This window comes from Phyllostomus hastatus, unplaced genomic scaffold (assembly GCF_019186645.2).
Source record: "Phyllostomus hastatus isolate PE091 unplaced genomic scaffold, TTU_PhHast_1.1 phas_scaffold_142, whole genome shotgun sequence".
Classification (NCBI taxonomy): Eukaryota; Metazoa; Chordata; class Mammalia; order Chiroptera; family Phyllostomidae; genus Phyllostomus; species Phyllostomus hastatus.
In genome coordinates this window covers 1,432,421-1,455,936 of record NW_025334010.1, presented here as the reverse complement: position 1 = coordinate 1,455,936, position 23,516 = coordinate 1,432,421, and the positions used below count along the sequence as shown (strand labels likewise).

General features: G+C 46.9%; 1 protein-coding gene across 3 annotated transcripts in view; it reads left to right on the top strand.

Annotated features, from left to right (window-relative positions):
- TPK1 (thiamin pyrophosphokinase 1) overlaps positions 1–23,516 on the top strand; it is a 251,885-nt gene that overhangs the window by 109,379 nt on the left and 118,990 nt on the right. For all 3 annotated transcript variants that reach the window (XM_045857641.1, XM_045857642.1, XM_045857640.1), the window contains one exon: positions 11,923–12,018. In XM_045857641.1, coding sequence (XP_045713597.1) covers positions 11,923–12,018 — 96 coding nt within the window. The remainder of the gene's footprint in view (positions 1–11,922; positions 12,019–23,516) is intronic.

Below are 23,516 nucleotides of genomic sequence, written 5' to 3'. Positions count from 1 at the left end.
AAGTTCAGCACTCAGGCAGGGCTGTCCAGTAACCAGTGCCCAGCCTTGGCCATTGGTGACGTGCATTTAATTTTTAGGTTTTATAAGAACAAAGTGGTTGTGGTTTCTTGAACTAACTATGCAAATTACTTTTGAGTTGTTAGTTTACATACATGGAGATCCACCAAGGCATGTGAAATTCAACCATATGGCCCTGGCTGTCTCATACACAGTAGGAGACAGTCATGATCAAATAATCTGGAAGTACTTTAGAAGCATGATGGAACTATCTTAATAAAAGGTGGGAGAACTTTGTGTTACTTTCTAAAGTTGTTACTTAAGAGCATTTTAATAACTTCTCCATAATGTCGCTTTTAAGAAGATTTCTAATCAGTTCATAAGTGTACAATTTATGAACCCAGATTTAATTCATAATCAAACTCACTTAAAATATCCTTCTGAGTGTTTGATGATGCCTCGGGTTCAGTTCTATTTAAAGCCACAGGATCTCCACAGGTGGTTTTGGTCTCCAGTGAAAAGCATCTGCGTTGCCCTCTACCTGATCTTCCTTTCAGCTGCGTCTCCTTCCCGGCTCTGCTTGCGTGCCGCGGGCCAACGACTTTCAGCAGGGTGAAATTCATTATCTTAGAGCAAACGGAAAACCGGACTGTTGGAAAGTGTGAACACGCTAGCAAATTTGGCCGTTTTGCCAAACAGAGACGGCTGTACAAAAATACAGTCCCACCTCAGTACACGTCGGCTTCAGACCGTGTCAGACCCTGTGCGCATCGCATTTTGAGGAGAAAAACACGTTTCACACTCGGCGCTCGCTGGCGACTGCTCGCACTGGCTAGAACGCGTAGGAGTCACGGCACCGCCCCAGAAGGGAAAACACTTCACTGCTTGGCACCCATCGGTCTGGGTACTCGTCTTGAGTTCCGGAGCAAATTAACAAGCACGAGGTACCACTGTATGCAAAGCTCAGCTTCATTTATGGATATATCTCTTTAAATTAAAAAAAAACCCTTGAGTATAGTAGATTTTTAGACTTGAGCATTAGCATGAATTAGCATGTGCTGTGGTAGGAGGGCTTTGTGAAGGGAATGACAGACAGGCGGTTTCCCTTGACAGCCGGGCGACAGGTTCTCCACTTTCTGCTCTTAAACGGGGAGGCTCGCCCTCACTGGTGTCTCGCCGTAGGGGTGACGAGACTGTCTCTCGAACATGCCTTAATTCTCCTGCTCGCCTCTATCGCAGTGCTTTCAAGCTGACTTTATTTTAGATTGTCTGCATTTTCCAAAGTCGGTTTGGTTGGGATTTTTTTTAACATAATTAAAGCATTTAAAAGGGAGAGCCTATGTATGCCCTTACATTGTAAGAATTCCCGGGTGCCTCACATGTGACCTCCTGGGCACCTGCCTGCCTCTCCTCTGTCCCCTCACTCTCTGCTCTCCAGAGCCTCTGTGGCTGTCCCCCCTCCCCCATTCCTCTGGCCTGGGGGACCCCGGCTTAACTGATTCTCGCCCTTCACGTGCCCACCCATTGCAGCTGGGCGAAATCCTTCCCCTGCACTTCTCACACAGAGCTTGGTAGAAACAGTTTACCCTAATTTTCCTCCTCCTCCCTGTGCGTGTGTGCCGTCCTACTGCCCAAGTCCGTGGCCGCCCACCCTGGCGCCCCTGGCGGTGAGGTTCCACCTCACGCTCCCATGCGAGCGAGCATCGGGTTCTCCTGTTGGACCCAGGGCAGCACAGACCGGGCGCCTCGGGCGCTTGGGGCGAAAAGATTTCTGTCATCAAATGGGTTTGTGCATTTGCCCCTCCGCCTGCCCCTTTGGAAACCCACTGTGCACAGTATCATTTTAAGTAAGTCTCGCAAGAACCGAATTTTGTTTACCTTGGTAATTCTCAGGCGGATGTGTCCGACCAACACTGTTCATTCCCCACCGACACCTCATGGAGTTTGTTGGTGTCCAGCTAGGCTAAAGTGCACTTGGATGTTTAGAAGCATGTAGGATGTTTTACGCTTTCAAAAACCTTTCAGCAAGCCGCATAGGTTTTCTCTCGTTTTAGAAGCTGGTAAGAGAAGATAATGCATACAACCTTGAAAATAATAATAGCCAACCATTTTTAAAGAAGTGCTTACCAGATGCAGGACACTTTTTTGTGTGTTTTTATGTGTAAGCTCATTGAACCCTTGCAACAGGCTTTATTAGGTTGGGACTCTGGCTGCATGGGACCGAGAACCGGGAGCGCAGAGTGCAGTCTGACCTGCGCTCGCACAGCAGGGAGAGGTCGACGCAGGAGCCCACCAGGCTGTTCTCACCACTGGGCCGCATCCTCAAGGTTAACGGAGGGGGTTTTCTCAAAGCACAGAGAGGACCGGGCGCACAAGCTGAGGAAAGCAGGCACTGGTAGAAAGCCCGGTGCCTGCTTTTCTCAGTGTCGGCACTTAACCTTTCCTTTCCTGTTTCCACTTAGTTCAGAGTCACTGGGCAGCAGCACCCACCCTGGCTTCCTTTGCGTGTTCCCCTCTCACCCCCCACACCCTTGCCTTTCTGGGGGGACTTGGTAGAGACTCCTGACGGAGGTGGGTTCTTTCCTTGGCATGTTCTTAGTGGCTGTAAAGGGACAGCGCCCAGACAAAGCAGATCTGAGGATTATTACAAAATAGCTTATTCAAGCATGCACTTGCGTAAGAATCTTGTTAGCTTCTTGTTTTGGGGGTTCCCAAGACAACCCCCAAATTGGGTGATTCTCTAGGAGGACTCACAGGACTCGGATTATTACAGCTGAAGGATTCAAAGCAGAACCAGCAGAAGGGGGAAGACACAGGGGCAAGCGGACTCTGGAGGGGACCTGTCACCAGTTCCAAGTGCCCTTTCCCGGGGCCGGCACACAGGTGGTGCTTCATCAAACCGTGCCCACAAGAGGGAGCTGTTGTCACCAGGAAAGCTCACTGGAGCCTCGGTGCCCAACATTTTCCTGGGGGCTCGCACAAGTGGACACCCTCACCCTCTGCATAGCAGGCACCAGCCTTCCAGACTACACGCAGGTGCTCACCATACTGTCTGTAGAGACAACTTGGGCACAGCGAGCCACTGTTAGCGCTTTGGGAGGGTTTGTTGTTGCTTTAACCAGTGCAGGGACCCAGTTACCATCCAAGTTCCCAGATGTCAGCCACGGGTCAGCCCTGCAAGCAGGCCTTTTTAAGGACAGCAGTCTCGACCCTGCCGTGTTCATTTAACCCCCGAGCACCTCCTTCCACCCCCTTCCACCCAGAACTCGGGCTCTGCTTTTAGCAAGAAAGCCATCATTTAAAAGCGTATACTGTTTGAAAAAGACTTTCGACTTCCATTAATGGAGTGGTGACTGTCTTGTTTGAAATGCCGCCGTTTTCCTTCAGCGCCACCTGGAAAGGAAAGGCTATCCTGTCACAACGCCCAGGGCCGTGAAGATTACGCTAGATTAGAATGTCTCTCTATGTTTGGGACCGAAAGGAGAATTGCCACAAGGTTAAATTGTGTTTATTCTTTTCTTTTCTATCCCATCTGGAAAACCCGAAAGAGGCAACTTGTTACTTAGAGTTTAATCATGTGAAATTCTTGCCGAAGAAATTGTTATTTGTAGGCTGTCATTTGATGATTTAAAAAAACATCTTTTTGGTGTGAAAAGCAGAACTGTTTGTGGGAGGCTGGTAAGTAAAGCCGAAGGGGCAGTCTCCCCCGGCGTGCCTTGTGCGATCAGGAGGGAGGCGGGGAGTGGCGGCTCTGTGGATTCCGTCTCTGCAGGGAAGGGGGTTTCATACCCACGTCAGGGACCCAGATCACTTAGATTCCGGTTGGCTTTGCCCAGGTTTTCCTCTTAGCAAAGTCGAGGATGAGTTTGGGCTAATTTTACATCTGTATCTTTGACTATCCAGAGTATATTGTTGCTTTGCTTCATGCCTGCTGCGTGTTTCACCTGGCAGGTGGTTTCTTATTATGGGGTTGGGTCAGCTCAGTTTAACGAATGATTGTGGGAACTCGTGAGTAAAATTTTAATAAATTCAGTTTTTAGAAGACTCTTTGAATATGTCTCCCCCAAATATTTCAAAGTTTATGTCGTGCTGATATAAAAGAAAAAAGACAATTTCAGCAATGGATAGGGGATGATAAAGTGTGTGGGAGTTACATCTTTAAGATTCAGTAAAACTCTTGTCATTGCCTGTTTACCAAAAAAATCCATATCAATAGTCTAATGTCATGGGATAGTAAGTTGTATTTCGTGTTTCTCAGAGCCACTTGAAAGGCGGCCTTTGGTGGTTTCTTATCTCCTCTTCTCTACCCCGCTGATCGGCGCCTGTTCCCCTCGCTGAGTGTCCCTCTCTCTCGTGCTGCCTTCCGCTTTGAAGTCCGCAGTTGGATGAACCACTTCCGGGCCCGTCCCTGCTGCACACCATTCCAAAATTGTCTCGGCTTCCTCTTCCCTCCCTCTCCAATGGGAGACAACTCTCTATGGGCGAAACTGATCTCTGTTTGCTGCTAAGAGACAGTTACATCAATTCCCAGTAAAAATTCAGGGTGAGTCATCTTTCCTATTAGGTGTATTTTAAAAGAAACTCTTCACCCTTATTTGTTAGCAGTAGGAATATACATTTCTGCAGCCTTCCTAGAAAGCACTCTGGCAATATATGTATCAAGGATTTTTTTTAAATATGCTTATAATTTTCCCAGCAATTTTATTTCTGGATGTCAGTTCTAAGGAGTCAACCAGAAGGAAACAAACATAGAGATATTGATCATAATGGGACGTGTAATAGTGGGGGAAAAGTAAACCATGTCATGCGCACAATGCTGAATGTAGTGCTCGCACTGTGAGCTGGGAAGGCAGCAAAGTCACCGTTTCCCGGTGCCTGTGAGAGCCCTGCGGCCTCCTAGGTTCTCAGGTGTTTAAAGCCAGAGAAAACAAACTCCATGCAAGTCCAGTAAAAGTTGCAAAGGCGTTTTCCTGCCTACACCAGAGCAGTCCAAGTGTAACCACGCGGGCTGAGGTGTGGGCTTCAGATCCTGTGCCTCATCCTCACCAGCCGTGTTCCTCCGAGCAAGTTACTCGGTCTGCCTGTGTGAGCTGTGGTCATCACGTTTCCCTGACACTGCTATTGTGGTGGAGTTCAAGAGCATGATTCACGTAAAGTGACTGATATCTCATACAGCACAGGGGGTACTCAGATATCAGTTCATTAATGTTATTAATTTGGTGAGGAAGATAGTTAATTATCAAGAGGTCATACATAATTTTAAGATTCTCATTTAAAGATTAGATACTTCTAACATCTGATATTTCAGAGAATTAGATTGTATGTTCTGGGAAAAATCCAAGTTTATTGAGAAGCATCTGATGGTAACTGTACACACATTGTGTTGTGCTCAGTGAGGAGCTGTGTGTCAGTCTCTCCAAATACATTGTTGAATCAGTGTGCATGGCGCCCATGAGGAAACAGCACTTCTGAATCCTTTACCTTGTAAGGTCAGTCCAAAGAGTCACAGTGGATGTCTCCGAGCCCCACACAAATCTTGGCAGGGTTGTTCGCTCAAGTCCTGTCTTGTCCTGGGTGTATAGGTGGGCATTGAGGACTCAGCCTGGAATGAACGAACTGATAGCAAATCTGGGGGTGCTTTCGCCTGACTTAACTCCCTGCCTCTTGTTCCAACGAGGACAAGTCTCTCTCTCTCTCTGAATACAGTGTATGAGGTAACAATTGGTATGTTATTGTCATTTTTCAAAGGATCTGCTTTCTTTTTCATTAAAGAGTATCAGAAGATATAGCATAGTATAAGCTGACAGGTTTTATGCATGTTAAGTGTAAAAACTCATTAACCTATATTAGTTTAATTATTGGCAAACAGTAAATTAAGTGATTGAGAATGGCAGTCTAATGGTTTTTGCATTGGTCTTTGGAAATTACGGTAGGTTGATTATTGACACTCATTGTCTTGTAATAACTTCTTTTAGCTGTCAGTAAATTCAAAGCACTGTTGTCAGCATCTGCACATGGTTCTTCAGAGAATACCGACACTGTTTCGTTGACTCCAATGAGCTCTGCTGTGCAGTGGTCCGACTGTGGCCCCCGAGGTTTCCAGGGGCTCCCCTGAGCCGTGCCGGGGAGCGTTTGCCCTGCGTCTGTCGCTGTGCCCAGTGCTCTCTGTAGGTCATCGCACGGAATCTCAGCATCACTTTCAGTGTGCATGGCAGCTGCCTTCAGATGAGCAAGAAGAGGTTCAGAGAGAAATCTTCACGGGCCCGAACCTGTTCCCCCACATCAGACTGCTCGCACACACGTAGGGGTTCGTTGTTACAACCACAGACACTACCCGTGGCCTGGGAGCCGAGGTTGCTTGGTGAACTACACGGCCCGCGGGCCGCATCTGGCCACTGTTACCGTACGACTGGCAGCGAAGGGCGGTTTTACATGTTTGAAGGGTTGTGGGGGTAGGGAGTCAAAAGAATGCTGTTTCCTAACACATGAACATCATACGGAATTGAGATTTCCGTTTCACTGGAATACAGTCATTCCCATTCGGTTATTTATTGCTTTCATGATACAAAGGCAGAGCTGGGTAGCTGGGAGAGAAGCCCTGTGGCCTGCAAAGCCCAGGAGAATTACCGTTTGGCTGTTACAGACAAACTTTGCTGACCCTGGTCTGTTTCTCCGGGGACTTGGTAAACACCTTCACTCACGGCCGAACGCTCACTGCTTGCCCCGCGCCGTGTTAGGTCCGGTACTAGGGACACGGCGGTGAGCAGAGTTCACAGTTCGCACCTCCGTGGAGCTCACAGCGCAACGCTAATGCTTTGGTGAATATTTTAATACTCATAAGTATATTTAATACATTTATACAATAAAATTATTTGATCATTCTAATAAATTCTTTTAATACTCATAAGGGAGACTATCAATAATGTATATAATTAACTTGTTTGGTTAATCTAAATGTAAAATTATTTGGCTTATTGAGGCATTTATCATAACTCTTATTGCTTGAAATGCTTTTTTTCTTTTTAAAATGTATAAGTATAGCGCCCTGAACATAAACCATCCCTCTCAGACAATTTGTGACCTTATTGTGATTAGGATCGTATATTAGGACCATATATAGCTATAGATATTAGCAATATTGGAAACTGAACTGAACTGTTACCATTCCAGAGCATACTCTGAAAACTCTTTATTGATTCATTTTTACTGAGTCCCTGACAACGGTTTTGTTCCTCAAGTGTCCCTTTATAAAGAAGTAAATTACAACCTCCTCGAAAGAGTTCTGAATTACTTGTGTGGGTACCTTCCGCTGCTTCAGCTGTACATTCGTGCTTCACTTTCCGTGGCTGGATGGCTACTTTGGCCAACGTTAACAAATTGCTGTATGTTAAATTACTGAATTGCATACGAACCACTGATATCTGTCATCGCTTTAAGAATCTGTACAACTGCTGCCCTAAAACAGAAGTGTTACGCAATTAACTTACGGCAATGGTAGCATAGTACCTGAAAAAATAACATAGATGTTGCTTTTCTGTGTTAGACTCACAGTCTGGTTTATCCATATTTATGTTTTAGAGAAACATACTGTTCATCCCATAAGAACAGAAATGCTTTTCATCCACGCGTCATTTGTCTGTCCATCAAACTTCCATCGACTGCTGGATACGTGCACATTCTGCACCAGCAGCTGCCTTCCAGAAGTCAGTTTCCCTGTGCACCCAGGGGCACTGCATCTGCTCCTGGCCGAAGTGCCTGTGTCCGCAGAGGGGCAGGCGAGGGTTTGTCTGAGTGAGTGAGAGTGAGTGTGTGTGTGTGTGTGTGTGTGACTTGTTCTACTGCTTTGGTTCCTTTGCTCCCAGAGTGGTCCGTTTGCTTCTTTCTAGTTTTTCACTCTCCTCCAAGCTGATGAATTACCATGTTAACAATGGATAATTTCCCTTACTTGTAACTTTTATGTCTTTTAAATTTGTTCTCCTTGGCATTAGGGCAGCTACCATCTCAATGAACTATCTTTCCTTGGTCATTGCAAATTATTTCAGTTTTTATGACATGAGGATATGATCTCAACATTGCAAGTTTTTGTTCTTCAGTTGCACCTCATTGAGGGGAAGCTGATGTGATCAGTCAGTAGTCTCCTTCATAGGCATCCCTCGTCGCAGTGTACTGTATCAGGGAGTGTTGCTTAGCCCCGTAGTCAAAGTGGCATTTCAGGTGCCCACAATACTGCTCAAATACAGACTGACTTCCTTTCAAGCCCTTGCTGGGTAGTGCAAAGTAGGGCTAGGAGTTTCTCAGTATGGGGGAAAGAAGAAAAGAAACCTTCCCCTTATCTGTCTTTCTGTCCCAAACACACACACACACATGTATATTTTACAGTTCAGAGGTGTCCAGCCTTTTAGCATCTCTGCACCACACTGGAAGAAGAGTTGTTTTGGGCCACACATTAAATACATTGCGATATGTAATGATAAAAAAAAATCTCATAATGTTTTAAGTAAATTTACGATTTCGTCTTGGGCCTCATTCACAGCCATCCTGGGCTGCATGTGGCCCGCGGGCCGTGGGTGGGACACCCCTGTTTACTAATGATGATATTGGTATTTTTATTTGCCACTGGGCTGTGTTATTAGTGTCTAGCAGATGCCCACTTCTTCTGTACGTAGTATTACTTAATAAAGCTATAGACACATAGTAAGTCTCTAAAGAGTAATTGATTGGGCCTCGGGTAATTGATTTAAAGTGAAATTTCTATGTGTCTCCTGGCTTTGATTTGTGATAAGGAAGCCTGTGTTCAGTTCAGCACACTAGAACAGAATTTTTAAACTAGTTATTCAGACTTAATTCAGTTGTTCTTTCTTTTCCCTTGATGTGGGTTTAGTTAGGGGATGGAGTGGGCATTGTGGCTCCTCCCACTCAAAAGATTCTTTTCAGGTTTGAACAAAATCAGAAAAACACTGATATTGACATATACCAAAGTTTGTGATGTCAATCCAGGTCTTTCCTTTCGAATTCTAGTGTAAAGCAAAATAAAATGTAATGTTAAAAAGTAATAATCCAGCTTGAAAAACATGGTGTATTCATGAAGGGAACTTATTAGAATTGAGTTATTTAAAATCCGACTTTGTAATGACAAAAACTATACATGATAAATGCGTAGTACAAGATTAGGATACAAAATAATAATTTGTACCCTGAATAATGTATTTCAGGCAACTGACAAAAGTAGAAACAAAACTTTTGTTCAGGCAACTAATAAAAGTATCCCCTCACACATTGGTGTCTTCAGACTGCATTAAAGAGTTTTACAGTTAATGCTTTGGAAGGTTTCTGTATATTTTAAGATAAAATACATACATATCTATTAGGAAACTAATATTAGAATTTTTTTTAAATGATATACTTCCTTAATTGGCCAAATTTCAGCTTCTATATCTTCGGGGTCCTTGGATTGTGAGTGTGAGGTGTTCTGTGGTTTTGCGTTTTAGAAAAAACATCAAGGCAGTGAAATTTTTTTACATGGCTCAGTGCTTCTGACTCCAGGAAGCTGAGTCTTATTCTATAGCATAGATCATGATAATTATTAATGTGTAATAGGTGAGCATAGCTTGATACCTATTAGCGGATATTTCAACACGTGTCCTTGCCTGCAGGGTCTTGAGAGTGTGTTGGTTTAGTTCTGCGTCTCTCTCCTTTTAGGTTTTAGTCTGGCCCCATCAGACCCAGGCTGCAGTGAGGACCCCTTTCGTTGGCCAAGCCTGTGGCTGCTGCTCCGCTCCCCGGGCCCTCCTGGGGGGGCGGCAGCTCTCCTGCTGTGGCTGCTAGAGCTCCTCCTCCTTCTCCTTCCAGTGACTGCATCGTCCGTCTCTGATATTGGAATCGTCTACACTCGTGAAAATTCAAGGAGCCGTGGATAGCTGATAAACACCCCCAGTCGACTTTCTAGAGGTTCTTGGTATACAGTCTAAGTGTTTCAGTGCCTTCAAGGCCTGACCTAAGCTTTTCTGTGTGCCCATCTTAAACTGCTGAGGGAAAATAAGAAGTCATGAAAGTCTCACTGGTGTGTGTCAAGTTATTTGATTTATAACGTCATTCTTGTGGAACCAGCTCTTGAGAGGTCGCATGACCTTTTCCTGTTGGATGGCTAGGAGTCCGTTCCCACTTTGCAGGAGTAAAACAGTAGGGTCTCCAGGTGTGGCATTCGTGCTGCCTCCTGCCTTGCTGTCCAGGGGTTAGCAGGTCAGCTTAAACCTCTTGTTTTTATTTTCTTCATCTCCAAAATGTTACAGTGGGACCGGAGAGATGATTTCTTGGGTTCTCTTTAGCTATAATTTTTCCTGTGGATCGTACTGATTCTGTAAAGATAACTTTAAGGTGGACAGTGACCTGTTAATATCTCTTGTTCTGCTATTTCTGTTTGCCTTTGTATTTCTGCTCCCGTTCATCGGAGTGATGATTACTGTTGTCAGTCCCTAAATGAAGACATGTCCCATTGTCATCTATGGTATTTTTGGCAATGAGATGCCACACTCCCCCACCCCTTTGCTAGTTTACATCTTCATTCCTAAAGCAACTTATTTAAACATTCATCGAACACTCATTGTGTAGCAGACTGGTGTCAGGCAGGGGAAACAGTAATGACTGAAACATAATTCCTGTCCTCGGGGAACTGTCACAAAGGTGAGTTTTGCTTTGGTGACAATCTAATGCCCTCAGCCCTGGTCCCACTCCTGTGTGCTCTGGCACGTCCTCCTGTCTTCTCTGTCGGGAGTGTTAGCCTGAGACGAGTACACTTCTCTGTGCCCTGGCTTGGTGGGGACAGTAAATTCCAGTGTTCTTTTAGGATAAGGAAAGGACACATCGATGATCTTGTAAAGATGACATACACATCTTTTAGGGCATAATGCATTTCCGAATGATGGGAAGTTAATTTTTTCATTGGTCTCTACATTGTAGGGCAGTCATCAAGGAAAAAAGCACAGGTTGAGCTTGATACATTTCAAGGGACCTTGAAGTTACAGAAGAACCTTTAAATCTACTGGGAATGGTTGTTGGAGTAATTTAAGAGGCAGAATGGGTGTTTTGTATCCTTGAAAACTCTTTGAATGGCAACTTTATGTGGTAGATTATGTGTAACTTTGCCTCCCTCAGCCAGTTGTCGGAGGCCACACGCTGCTTTAGTCCTGAGTTAAGAAGTCTGCAGTCCCGTTGCACTCTGGTTTCACATGCCGTTCCCCGTGTCAGACCTTGAAGAAAAGGTTTCATTTAAAAAATATCATTTCTTTAGTCATCTAAGTTCACTGGTGCCACCAAGCTGGCACTTTTAGTGGCTTTATACCTATAAATATATTTCAGTGTTTCTCACGAGGTAAGGTGTCTGCTGTAAAAGAGGCAAAGAACTCACCCATTCACTTCATTCTGTCCAAAAATAATCCAAGGGACAGATATGTAGTTTTATAGACGAATGTGTAGTTTTGTCATCAGTTTAATGCTGCTACTGGTTTCCCCATTTGTGCAAGTAAATGTGGGAGGTCTGCTTGCAGAAACTCAGTGTTTCTTACAACTAGTGTTAATTTAAAGTAATTTCACTGTGAATGTGTTCTATAATTCTTGGTCCAGAGTTCTCGTGTTATTAATCTTGAATTTCATTACAGCAGCGCATTTCGAAAGACGGTTCACGTAGTCTAACCTGTAGTTTTCTGGGGGAAACGACTCACCATCAGACCATCGTTCCGCTGCTCTGACACCATTCCTGAGCTGTCTCCTCATGGGACGTAAAAAAGATAATGGCAGTGATCCTGATTGATCGAGGATAATGCAGACATAATAGATGTCTCTACTGATACCTTATCTTTTACAGCTTCCGAGCTGTCGTAAGGTTGGCATCATCACTCATTCTCACCTCCTTTCTTCTGCAACACGCAGGGATGTGAGCTCATTTCCACGCCCGACCAAGACGACACCGACTTCACCAAGTGCCTCCAGGTGCTCCAGACGAAGATAGAGCAGAAAGGCCGGCAGGTATGTGACAGGCCCCTGCTTGGTGGATAGAGTCCTACTGCCAAGTCTGTTAAAGATCCTGCTTAAAGGTTTTCCTCCTCTGAAACTTTATTTACTTTTTAAAAGGAAAGATCTTTTACTTTTGTGCCGGTTTTTAGATCCCCCCGTCAGGGTTTCTCGGCGTGTTGAGTAAATCTGCACCTAGCTGCCAGAGGTCAGGGCTGCCAGCTGCACAGGGCCGAGGCCCCGGGGGTGGGGGTGGGGGGGTGGGGGGGGAGGGGCCTTGTATGAAGCTGTCGGAGCCAGCAGCTCACGTCTGGTTTAAAGGGAGAAGCTGCTTTCCGTCTCTGGCTGCTGGTTGCCCTCCGGAGCTGGGCGTCTCTTTTTCTTCACATGTTTAAACTTTGTGTGGGCAAAACAGACAAACACGGCCTAGGTTTGGCCCGTGGTCATCACTGCAAAAACTTACAGAAACCAAGGAAATAGCGACCTTTTTTAAATCAGTTCAGAGTCTGCCGCTTTTCATTGGTGGGCTCTCAAAGGCATTCAGCAATGCCTTTCACCTAGTGTTTAACCCCAGTAATTAGCTAACACACACCACTTCATATTATACTTTACGGTCTTCCGTGGTGCTTGTTGAAATGGTACGCAGAACTTTTACAGTCCGTGCTCAGCGAGCATCAGCAACACAAAGTGTGAAGCCATGACTAGGAATTGACCTACCTTCCCGGCAGGGACCGGAAGGTAAGCAGAGGCGCACGATCAAGTGTGTAATTTAAACGTAGAAAACCAGGAAAGCACCCTGGGGCGTCAGGACACTCTGACAGGAGGGACAGGGACGCCTCTGAGCCCGGCCTCAGGGGTCCGACAGGCCAGTCTGTCTGCAGACAAAGCCCGGCCCCACCTCCCGTCTGCGTCCTTCGTGGTCTTGGCGCTGCCGCTGTGGAGGCCTGCTGTCCGGCCGTTTCTCCCGTCGGCTCCACCAGCCACCTGTAGCAACACTTTATTTACCCCTTCCCGTCCCGGGGGAGGAAGGGGCTGAGACATCCTTTGGCCACTCTAGGATTTGGCAAAGGAGGACAAGAGGAGATCTGGCTGTCTCAGGCTGGAGCTCCATCCACAAGTCACATGCTCAGGCGGCGTGGCTGACACACCTGTGGCCGGGTGGGACAGGTGCTGGAGAGGCAGCCCCGGCAGATACCCGCTCCCTTGCAAAGGTTCTTAGGAGATGTGTTCTGGCAGGTGGTTACCGGGTTGATGCGGTGAATCCCCTTCGCCCTCTGAAGAAAAGCCTTGGTAACTGTCGTAAATGGCACGCAGCTCATTGGGCCCAGTCAGCGAAAGTGATTGGGCGAACATTCTCATCTCTGTTGTAGCTTGAACTATACCAAATGTATTGTGCTATGTCCAGCAGTAAGTTGCTATAATTAAATATTTGTTTAAGGCAAAGAGAACACAGCTCATCGCGAGTTATTTGCTTCATCCAGATATAGCTGATTTTTTTAGTTTCTTAGGAAAACAAAAATTGTAAATCTTCACAACAGTTTCAGTTTCCCCAGAGCTACCACCGAAGTTTTTGAAAGCTGGGAATGCAATTATGTGAGTCTTATGTGTGGTGTTTAATTGATAGTATCCTGTGCTCAGGCATCGGCTCTGAGAACAAATAGGCGTATCTCAAACTGAAGCAGACCAGACTCCAGAGGGAGGCTGGGGGGGGAGGAGGGTAGTCAGGGGTCTGTGATCTGCCAAACAAGCCCAACAAGGCTGTGGCCAGTCTAGTGGGGAGGGCTGGAGCCAGAGGAGCTGTTGGAGGGCGCCTGCGTTGGACAGAAGGGGCCAGACTCCCACTGTGCTTAGCCATGGAGTGGAGGCAGCCTGGGGGGCGTGTGGCCTTGGTGGCGTGCTTCGCTGCATCCTGAGGGGTCACGGCAGCCAGCTGTCCCCACAGCCCAGCGGCGGGTTCTCCCGGGGGACACAGAGTGGCGCACCCCCGAGGCTGCCATAGGCCTCCGCGGGCTTGGGGCCCAGTGCGTTCTCCAGCCTCGTCTGGTGCAGCTCTTTCTCTGTTTGCCTAAAATGGGCCGTATTCTCTCTCCTGCCCTGCCTTACAGTGTTTTTGCCCCTGTTTCCCCGCTGCTGAGAATTCGTATTTTTTTTTTTTTGTATTTTTCTTTGTCTTTGCCTAGACCGCGATGGCGGACGGAGTCCACCTGACAGGCTTCAGGCGGGTGTTCCTCCACCCCACCCTGGGTTCGGTCCTCCCGCTGGGCATCCCTGTGCGCCCCTCTTTTCCTGCAAGGCCCTTGGGACCTTTCTAATGACGCCGCTAGTGACTTCTCATCGTGTCTTGAAGCCTTTCCTTCCAGCTGGAGCGCACAGCCCTTGATGCCGCGTCGGGTTTGTCTGGTTCACAGCTGCACAGCAGCACTTGGCGTGTACGAGGTGTTTGTTCTGGGGATGCTGGGTCCGTGTCAGCACCCTGGGGACCTGCGGGACGGGAGAACGCAACACAGTCATGGATCGGCTGTTGAGAGAAACTGAGATGTAGCAGACACACAGCGGCGAGAGGGCAATAGGGAGACGCGTGTCCGGGGAGCACCGCCATGCACGCAGGATGGAGAGCGCGGCCGGAAGACAGCGGCTGGCGTTGGGAGGGTGAGAGATGGAGAACGAACAGTGCGATGAGTTTGGTGCTTAAAAAGTGTAGTTACATAAACTGGACGGCGCATTCCTCACAGGGAAAACCTTCCCAGGAAGCTCCCATTCAGATTTGTATTAAATGTGACCAAAGAGAGTGTCTTGAGCCTCCAATGGATTTACCATTTAACCTGGAAGTACCAGATTGCAGCTGATTTCAGGTAATAGTGGAGAGAAGCATGGTTAGAAAGAGTAGAAGGGGACTAAGACCAGATTTCCCTCCGCACACCCTCCGCCCTCAGATGAGAGCACCTTGAGGGCGTTTAAAAACGTGTTCCTGTGCGCTGTGTCCACATACCCTTCACCTCATCCAGGCGCTAATTCTGAGCAAATCACTGCATTTCTGCTCTTCCACTTACGTTGTAAGTAGGAATTGTAATCACAGCATCTATGTTTTACAGTAAAATCTGATCTGGTTAGCATATTCTTTACAGTATTAATTATAACACGTAAATTGAAGTAGCATTTAATATGTTAAGTAACTATACAGTGCAACATATTAGACATTCATACAATTTGGATTAGGACCTGTTCTCATCCTAGAGGAGTTTACTCTCCAGCACACAGCATTATTAAAAAAAAAAAAATTTCCAGCCCTGGCTGGCGTAGCTCAGTGGGTTGAGCGCGGGCTGCAAACCAAAGTGTCGCAGGTTCGATTCCCAGTCAGGGCACATGCCTGGGTTGCAGGCCACGGCCCCCAGCAACCGCACATTGATGTTTCTCTCTCTCTCTCTCTCTCTTTCTCCCTCCCTTCCCTCTCTAAAAATAAATAAATAAAATCTTTAAAAAAATTTCCCTAAATTTATTTATTTATTTATGCATCTGTTTTAAGCCTGCTCACCCCCAGTTTTGACTCCTCTGCACGAAGGCTCTCTGCCACACGTGGCATTGCGGTGCTGTGTTTTCATGTTGCCTCCCTGTCTTCCGATGCCGTGATGCACACCTGAGATCTAAACCCCGGGGTTCGGTGGGGAAGTTAAAGGCCATTTTTCCAGGCTTTTTTAAAATGTAAGGTGTATATTGTCTAGGATGAAGCAGAAATAAATCTAGATTATAAGATGCTAAAAATGTGTCTATTTCCTTTGCCAAATTAGGGAAGTTTTCTTTCATCATTTTTTCAAATACACTTTCAGTTTCTTGCTCTTCTTCCCCTCCTTACGGCACCACTACGATTCAGATGTTGGTGCGTTTGGAGATGTCCCGGAGGCACCCAATACTATCCTCGTTTTTTTTGAAGTCTTTTTTTCTTCTTGCCATTCTGCTTGCTGGCTGGATGCTTATTTCTTCCTTGTGTTCCAACAGGTTGATTTGAATCCTGTCTTCACCTCAACCACTGTTGGTTCCCTGTAGATTTTTCTTTATTTCACTTAGTATAACCCTCATTCATTCTTAGGACTTTTTTATGCTGTTGCTGTACTCAGTGAGTTCTTTGAGCATCTTGATAACCAGTGTTTTGAACTCCCTATTTGGTAGGTTGGTTATCTTCATTTTGTTTCATTCTTTTTCTGGGGTTTTGTTCTGTTCTTTCATTTGGGCCATGTTTCTTTGTCTCCACAATTTGGCAGCCTCCCTGTGGTTGTTTCTGTGTATCAGGTGGAGCTGCTTTGACTCCCTGTCTTAGTAGCGTGGCCTGTTGTAGAACAGGCACCTGTAAATTATATGGGGAGGAGCCTTAGGTAATCGCCAGGGTGGGGCAACCTGCTTTATAGCTTTGTGGCTCATTGCGCAGGGTCAGCGTGCGGGCGGGTTGTGGGGGTCGGGTAGGGCTTGGAGAGGGACAGTGCCACTGCCTGGCTTCTGGAGGTTGTCCCGGCACCTGCCTCGTGTGACTGGTAGCCTTGCAGCTCTTGCCCTCGTGCTGAATCCCAGAGAGGGTGGGTCTGCACAAGTTCTCAGTCCGTGCAGGCCCTCTAAGCAGAGTCTCCTGAAAACCCAGCCGTTTCTTCCGCCACCCCAAGCCCCACTGGTTTTACAGCCGGAAGTTACGGGGACTTACCTCCCCGGGGCTGGGAGCCCTTGCCCCTGAGGTGTCCCTCCCGACTTTCACCCACCGCATGTGCGTGTGGGACCCCCTGTTCCGCCGCCTCCTCGCGCCATCCCACACCTCCATGGCTCCGCCCCCCGGCCCACCTGGATGAAGGGGGCTTCTTTAAATCCTTGGTTGTGATATTTTCTGTAGTTATCTGAGGAGGTGAAGCGTGTTTACCTACGTCTCCACCTGGAACAGAAGTCTGTTTCTTTTTCTTCTCTGATTGGGGGGGCCCCCGTGTCGATCTTAGTTGTGACAAGGGTACCCCAGTTACTTACACTGTCGACATTGGTGGAACCTGGGTGAAGTGTGTACTCTGTGTACTATCCTTGCCACTTTTTGCTAAATCTATAATTATTCCAAAATAAAGTGTACTTGAAAAATAATGCTCACTGTTTCAAATATCATAACTGTAGAATGATGTCACCTTTTGTGGCATGACTGATGATAATACAGGATAAAAAGGCAAAGGTAAGGACTTCTTGGCACTTAGGCGCATGGAAATATCTTTTTGTGGATTCTCTCACCAGAAAGTTCCAGATTGTGAGCCTCTGCTTCACGTTTATGAAAGCAGTTCAGACTTGGTGGAGCCAGATCCTGTCGGCCTCCTCGGTTCCTGAGAGAGCGGAGACGGGTGGGCTGGGCCGCGGGCAGAGCGTGACTGTCGGCGTGGAGCGGAGGAGGAGTAACCCCGTTCACTCCCGCATTCCCACTGACCGCTCCACCCCCTGCGGCCCCCACCCCCACCACCGCTGTGTTCTCCCCGGCTCCCACGTGGACGCTCTGTCGCTGCTGCCTTTGTCCTGGTTCCCTGGGCCCCGGTCACCCTCCCTGCCATTGGCGCCCTAATTTATCCCTCTAACCTGGGGCTCCAAAGCCATAGTTCTGCCTCTCACTGAGCAGCCAGAGGAGCTTCATTTCGTGTCTGAAACAGAGTTCACCATCTTTCTTCACAGAATCTCGTTTCCCCGTTCTTTATTTTCCGTGCTGTTCTGCGGCACTGCCATCCATCCAGCTGGCAGGAGCCCAGCGGTAACCCCCGCCCCCCCCGTAGTTTTCTCTACCAGCCCTTCACGGCCAGCACGGCTGTCCCTTCAGCCCCGCAGGGTCTCTGTGCCCACTTTCTTCTGTCCGGTCTCGCCCTGCTCGTCTCGTCCCCGCCTGGGCCATTTCTGCCCGCCTGCGCTGTTCGCTTAGCGTTCCGTTGGCCCCTGTGTTCTCCGACTAAAATCCATATCCTTCGCCTTACATGTGCATTGGCTTGACATTTTCTATTGCCTCTGAGTTAATTTATTCAGGAAGTGTTTGCTCAATGAATAAATGTATTTCCAACAACGTCAGTGCTAGTTTTAAAGGACATCGTGGCAAACCTCAGCTGGCACGTAGGCTCTTTGAAGGGGTCTTAGTGGCATTCTGGATGTCATAGCAGTTTTCCTGTGACATGCGTCCAGGTGCTTTGGCATCTTTGTTGTCCCTGCCGATTGTGATAATGAGTGTTTATTATCAAAAGCTTCAGCCTCCAAAGCATGGTAATTAGAGGTTAGGTGCTCCAACACGCGTGATGGGCCTGGCACTCCTTCGAGCTGCACGACGGTAGGAGGCTATTTAAGTCCTTTTAGCTTCAGTTTCCTCACATGTAAGTCAGAATAATAGGCTCCTTGTAGCAGCAAGTTATTAGTTAATGCACTTGCTTCAGCGCCTGCCGCATACGAAGTCCTTAATGAAAATGTAACAGTCATAGGAGTGGTATTAATAATCATGTATTTTTCCAGGGCTGTCCAACCTGCGGCCCACGGGCCACCTGCAGCCCAGAATGGCTGTGAATGTGGCCCTACACAAAACTGTAAATTTACTTAAAACATGATGAGATTTTTTTTTTGTGATTATGTGTCACAATGTATTTAATGTGTGGCCCAAGACAACTCTTCTTCTCCCAGTGTGGCCCAGAAACGCCAAAAGGTCAGACACCCCGGTACACCTTAGTTCTTGTGATCTGAAGCACGTTTTATGTAATGTATTTAGATAATGTATTCTATTTTAAAAAATATATGATAAGATAAAAATGGATAAAATATTGTGATCTTCTGATCTTGTAATAAATTTCATGGAATAATGTGGTTTTAGAATCGGTGTTTTTAGAAATTTCTTACACTAGCTAGTTCTACTTTGTAGCTCAGGTTCATGGATTCACCATAACATTTTTTCTTTTGGACATTATTTTCATTCTAGAAGAATTCTCTTAATGTTAGAAGGCTGGGTTAAACAGAGTACTGCTTGCACGTTGCAGTGTTTGCTAGCAGAGGTTTCCAGCTTCCCCTCGTCTTAGGCAGCCAGTGAGACAAGCGTCTGTATTTTTAGGGGTAGGACCCAGCAGGGAGGTAGGCGGGGTGCACAGCCCGGCTCAGCATCGTTTGCACTGTGCCTCGGAGGGGAGAAAACAGAGACGTGCTCCACCCTCTGTACTAGCTCCTGAGACAGACGGCGTGCCCCTCGCGCCCAGGGAGGGGTGCCTTTCTCCACGGTCAGCCGGAAGTGCAGCGCCCAGTCCCAGGGGCAGGCGTCCTAACCTGAGATGCTCCACGGAAGCTTCCGGGGGCTTTCTCCAGTCAGTCTGACACTTTCAGATCATCCTGACACTTCCGCAACGTCAGTAGGCTGAGATTAGGAGACTGAGTCCTGGCCCCAGGTGGCCCCCGTCTCCCAGGGGAGACCACGTGCAGGTGAGCACAGCGCCGTTTCTGACTGCAGGTGCTGTCGTGTGCCTCTCCCGAGCAGATGCAGCTTTTGTCATAGGGTGTCTGTGCGGAACCCTTCCCGTGTCACCCTTTAATTTCTCATTTTGGAAAAGAGAGCAGTGCGACTTTTTTAAAGAGTGGAATTGCAGCTTGCATCGATGAGGCCCTCTATTACTTACACATGCATGCTCTGGAGCCGGCGTTGGGCAAACCAAGTGTCAGACGAGGAAGCAAGGAGCAGAAAACGGTTCCCCGGGCCCCGTGTGAACTGGCAGGCGCTTCCTAGATCATGTTGGAGGTGCCTTCAAAAGAGGAATTCACACCTCTGTTTTTCCTTCTCTGAGACCAGCCATCTTTTTTAGAGGGCTACGCGTAACTGGAGAACATAGATAAGCCCAGTGCTTTCAAGCGACTCTGGGCATGTTGCTACGCATACAAAGAGCTTCCTGCCTTGGAGGCTGCGGCAGCCCCTCCATCCCTGCCCCCGCTCGGGCAGAAGCATGCTTCTGTGTGCCCTGGGACGGACAGAGGTTGTCTGCTCCCCAAGGATCTCGGTTGGATGACTCACTCGCCAGATGAAATTTCTTATCAGTGCGGAGAATTTCAGCTACGGCCGGGACAGCGGTCCGCTGCAGGAGAAGGCTGACCGTACGTGAAAAGGACTTAACATTTTGAGTTCCTGCATTGTGAAGGCACGGAAATTGCAGATGGGGAAGGAAAATGCATCTTGAGGCCTTTTGAAAGAATAATACACATATAATAGGACAAGCTGAAAATGCTTAGATTATAAAATTTCTTTTCATTTTGAGTATCCCCCAGCAAGACGTACTACTTACAGTAGTACCTACACCCACAATTATGGATATCCACAGCAATGACAGTATCTGTGTTTTAGAGAGATGTCTCGCTTGTGGTTTTAAGCTATGACTGCAGGGCTGAAATGATGTCACTGTTTGTCATGAGGACGTGCATATCAGATCAGTGCATTTTCAGTGGTACTTGATTGAGTATTCATGAGAAGAAAAATCTATATGTAGAAATCAGAAGAAAAATGTATACATAGAAATATATTTTGTGTGTGTTGGGTATCTCAGAAAGTCCCATTGAAATCAGAGAAGATGGAATCCTGTAGCATTCATTTTCCATCCTTTTCCTGTCTTAATGGCCGGAGGTAGGTGATGTCTTTCTGCTTCCATGACCCCTGTTTTCCCTGTGGAACTTCCACGCAGCATTCCACGGTCAAAGTGCTGGTCCGGGACAGCAGGTGGCTCACCAAAATAGAGATGCGGAGAGTGAAAATCAGATGGAGGCAGCTTCTCTCGGGGAGGTGCTGTGCACCTCCCCCCCTCAATGCGAATGAATGGATGTAATTCCCAGTCTGGACAGCTGGATCAAGATATTTCAAAACACATTAGAAATGATACTATCTGAATTCAAAATAGATGGATTACATTTTCTGTCTCCTCACCCATTTCTATTAGAGATTTTAGATGCCTATGAAATTGACCCTAAAGATGTTTTTAAAGCATCTATATAAAGGAAATTATTTCATAAAGAGGAAATTATTATTGAACAGGTATTTTATCCCAGATTGCACTCAGTTTACTGTGATGCTCATGAATATGGAATACATTTGCTTATAATTTTAAGGTGAACCTGAGGATAATGAGGTGATCAGCTATTTTATACACATGTATTAACTGTAGCAAACTTACTACATGGCAAAAAAAATAAGCTTTAAGTAATTAATGTCACTGCAGTAGCAGTTTGAACATTCTCATTTGGCATTATAAAACGGTCCAGTGCATTTCTAGAAACCAGAATGTTAATGACCAAGCGCAAAATTTGCAAGCAAAATGCTCTCTGTTCTCCCAGAAGGTGGAAAGGGGGTAATTAACATAAACTATTTATATTGCTCCAGACTGCAAAACCCAAGTCTGCTGGCCACCTATTATAAACTGGTCCACAAAAAAATGAAGAGTTTTATAACTCTAAATTCTGGGACTATAATGCCCTCAACGCACTGCAAAGAACTGAACCTAACCTGTCCTCGCACGGAGACCGAGAGTTTCATTATCACTTGGGACAGGAGTGCGCAGCAGGGACTGATTTTGTGACCGCAGCAGAGCCGGAAGTACTGTCGGGCGACGACCAGTCGTGACAGCGAGAGCCAGGGTGATAGCTGGTATGAAGAGGTCATGCGCGTGCAGAAGCACTCGTCTCCTGGAGCAATGCGTCTCGTGCCCAAGTCCATCTGTTTCCAAAAAGATTTGGGAAAGTGCATGTGTCTTTCCCACTCGCTCAGGGGTGGGGACGACTGAGAAAGAGGCTGCATCCGTGTTCCGGTGCCTCATCACCCAGTCCCCGCAGAATGGGAAGACTCATGTTCGGCGCTCCAAACCTCCTGAATGTGGTAACGGTTCAGCTTTAGCAGGGCATCACGTATGTGAGAGAATTTTCAGCCAGACTTAAAAATACCTGTTTTTTTTTCCTAATAGGATGGTGAAGAAGTGAAGATTTTAATTTTTTCATTTATCTACCAAGTGGTCATTTAGCTTCTGCAGTTAACATTCATGTAAAACAAGTTGTAATGTTTTTTTTCAAACTCGACTTCCTAACAGCTGATTGTTTCTGAGGATGATGTAAATCATACTTCGATTTTTCATCTCCCAGTGAACACCAACTGTGTTGAACATGTCGCGCTAGGCGTTGGGAGTGCTCCTGACCACGAGTAGTACATCTCTCTGTTCTTTACGAGCCCCCTGACGCAGAAGGAGTGCCTCTGCATTTCTCCTCCATAGAAATGTCTCTGTGCCCTGACAGTGTGGGGAGCTCAGAGACCACAGTCACCTGCAGTAAATTTACGACATTCCTGTGATTTACTTATGCAGGCCGTGATTTTCCGTAATTTCATTTATAAATACATTTCTGATTTTTTCTCTTCAAATAATGTAATTTTCGTTAGCGATAATAAAGTCTTACACAAAAAAGGAGAAGAAGAACCATGCACGTGTGTTCTATGTATTCTCTGCAACTCCCCCTGGTCCTCACTTCCTGGCAGAGAGAAATGTAGACACGGGCCAATGTGCTCTCGCCGTCGCTCGCTGTGTTTACATGGGCAGGGAAAAAACGCATTTCCACGTTTTTATGTACATCACACTGTTGTGTTGTTTACACGGGAAAAGCGTCCCACTCCAGGGGTCCCACTGATGTGGTCAGAGAACCTGTGGTCCAGTCAGTCAGAGAAACAGCAGCAGTCCGGACAGACCCGGGAGGACAGACAGCACTGTTGGTCCAACCCGGCTGGAAATGTTCCACGAAAAATTCAAAGACTGGCCCAGGGTAACTGTTGTGAACCTCAGAAGCATTTCATCATCCTGGGAAGGAATCCGGTCATCGTCCATGCCCAGGGTACTGAACTTGAACCTGAAGGTCAAAACAAAGAAAAACTCGAACAGGGCGCACCGAGGGTTCCGAGGAGAAGCAGTCACAGCGACCATCGGGTTGGGGGTGCTGTTTGGGGCCACATGTGGAGAGTCCCCCTTCTCCAGTTTGTTTGATCCACTCATTTACCGATGGGCACTTGGGCTGTTTCTAGCACTTGGCTGTTGTAAATAGTGCCGCTATGAACATAAGGCTGTCTGAGTTCTTTTCAACTGGTGACTCGTGAGTCTTAGGGTACATTCCCAGCAGCAGAATTGCTGAGTCAAAAAGCAGTTCCATTTTTAGTTTCTTAAGGAGATTCCATACTGTTCTCCACAGCGGCTGCCCCAGTCTGCATTCCCACCAGCAGTGCACTAGGGTTCCCTTTTCTCCGCATCCTCACCAGCATTTCTTGATAACATATATACAGTTTGACAAACTTGGATGAAACGCTTTGTTCATACAAGTTCATCTTTCTTTAGGGGGTGGAGGTAGGCATGGTTTGGAAAATACTGTAGTAACTTCCTGTGCCAAGGGAGAGGAGGAGCAGGGGTGGCCCGGGCACCGAGGGTTGACACCTTGTGGTGTGTTCTGAGGACGACAGCGTGTCTGGAATGTACATGGGGTCGGTGTTG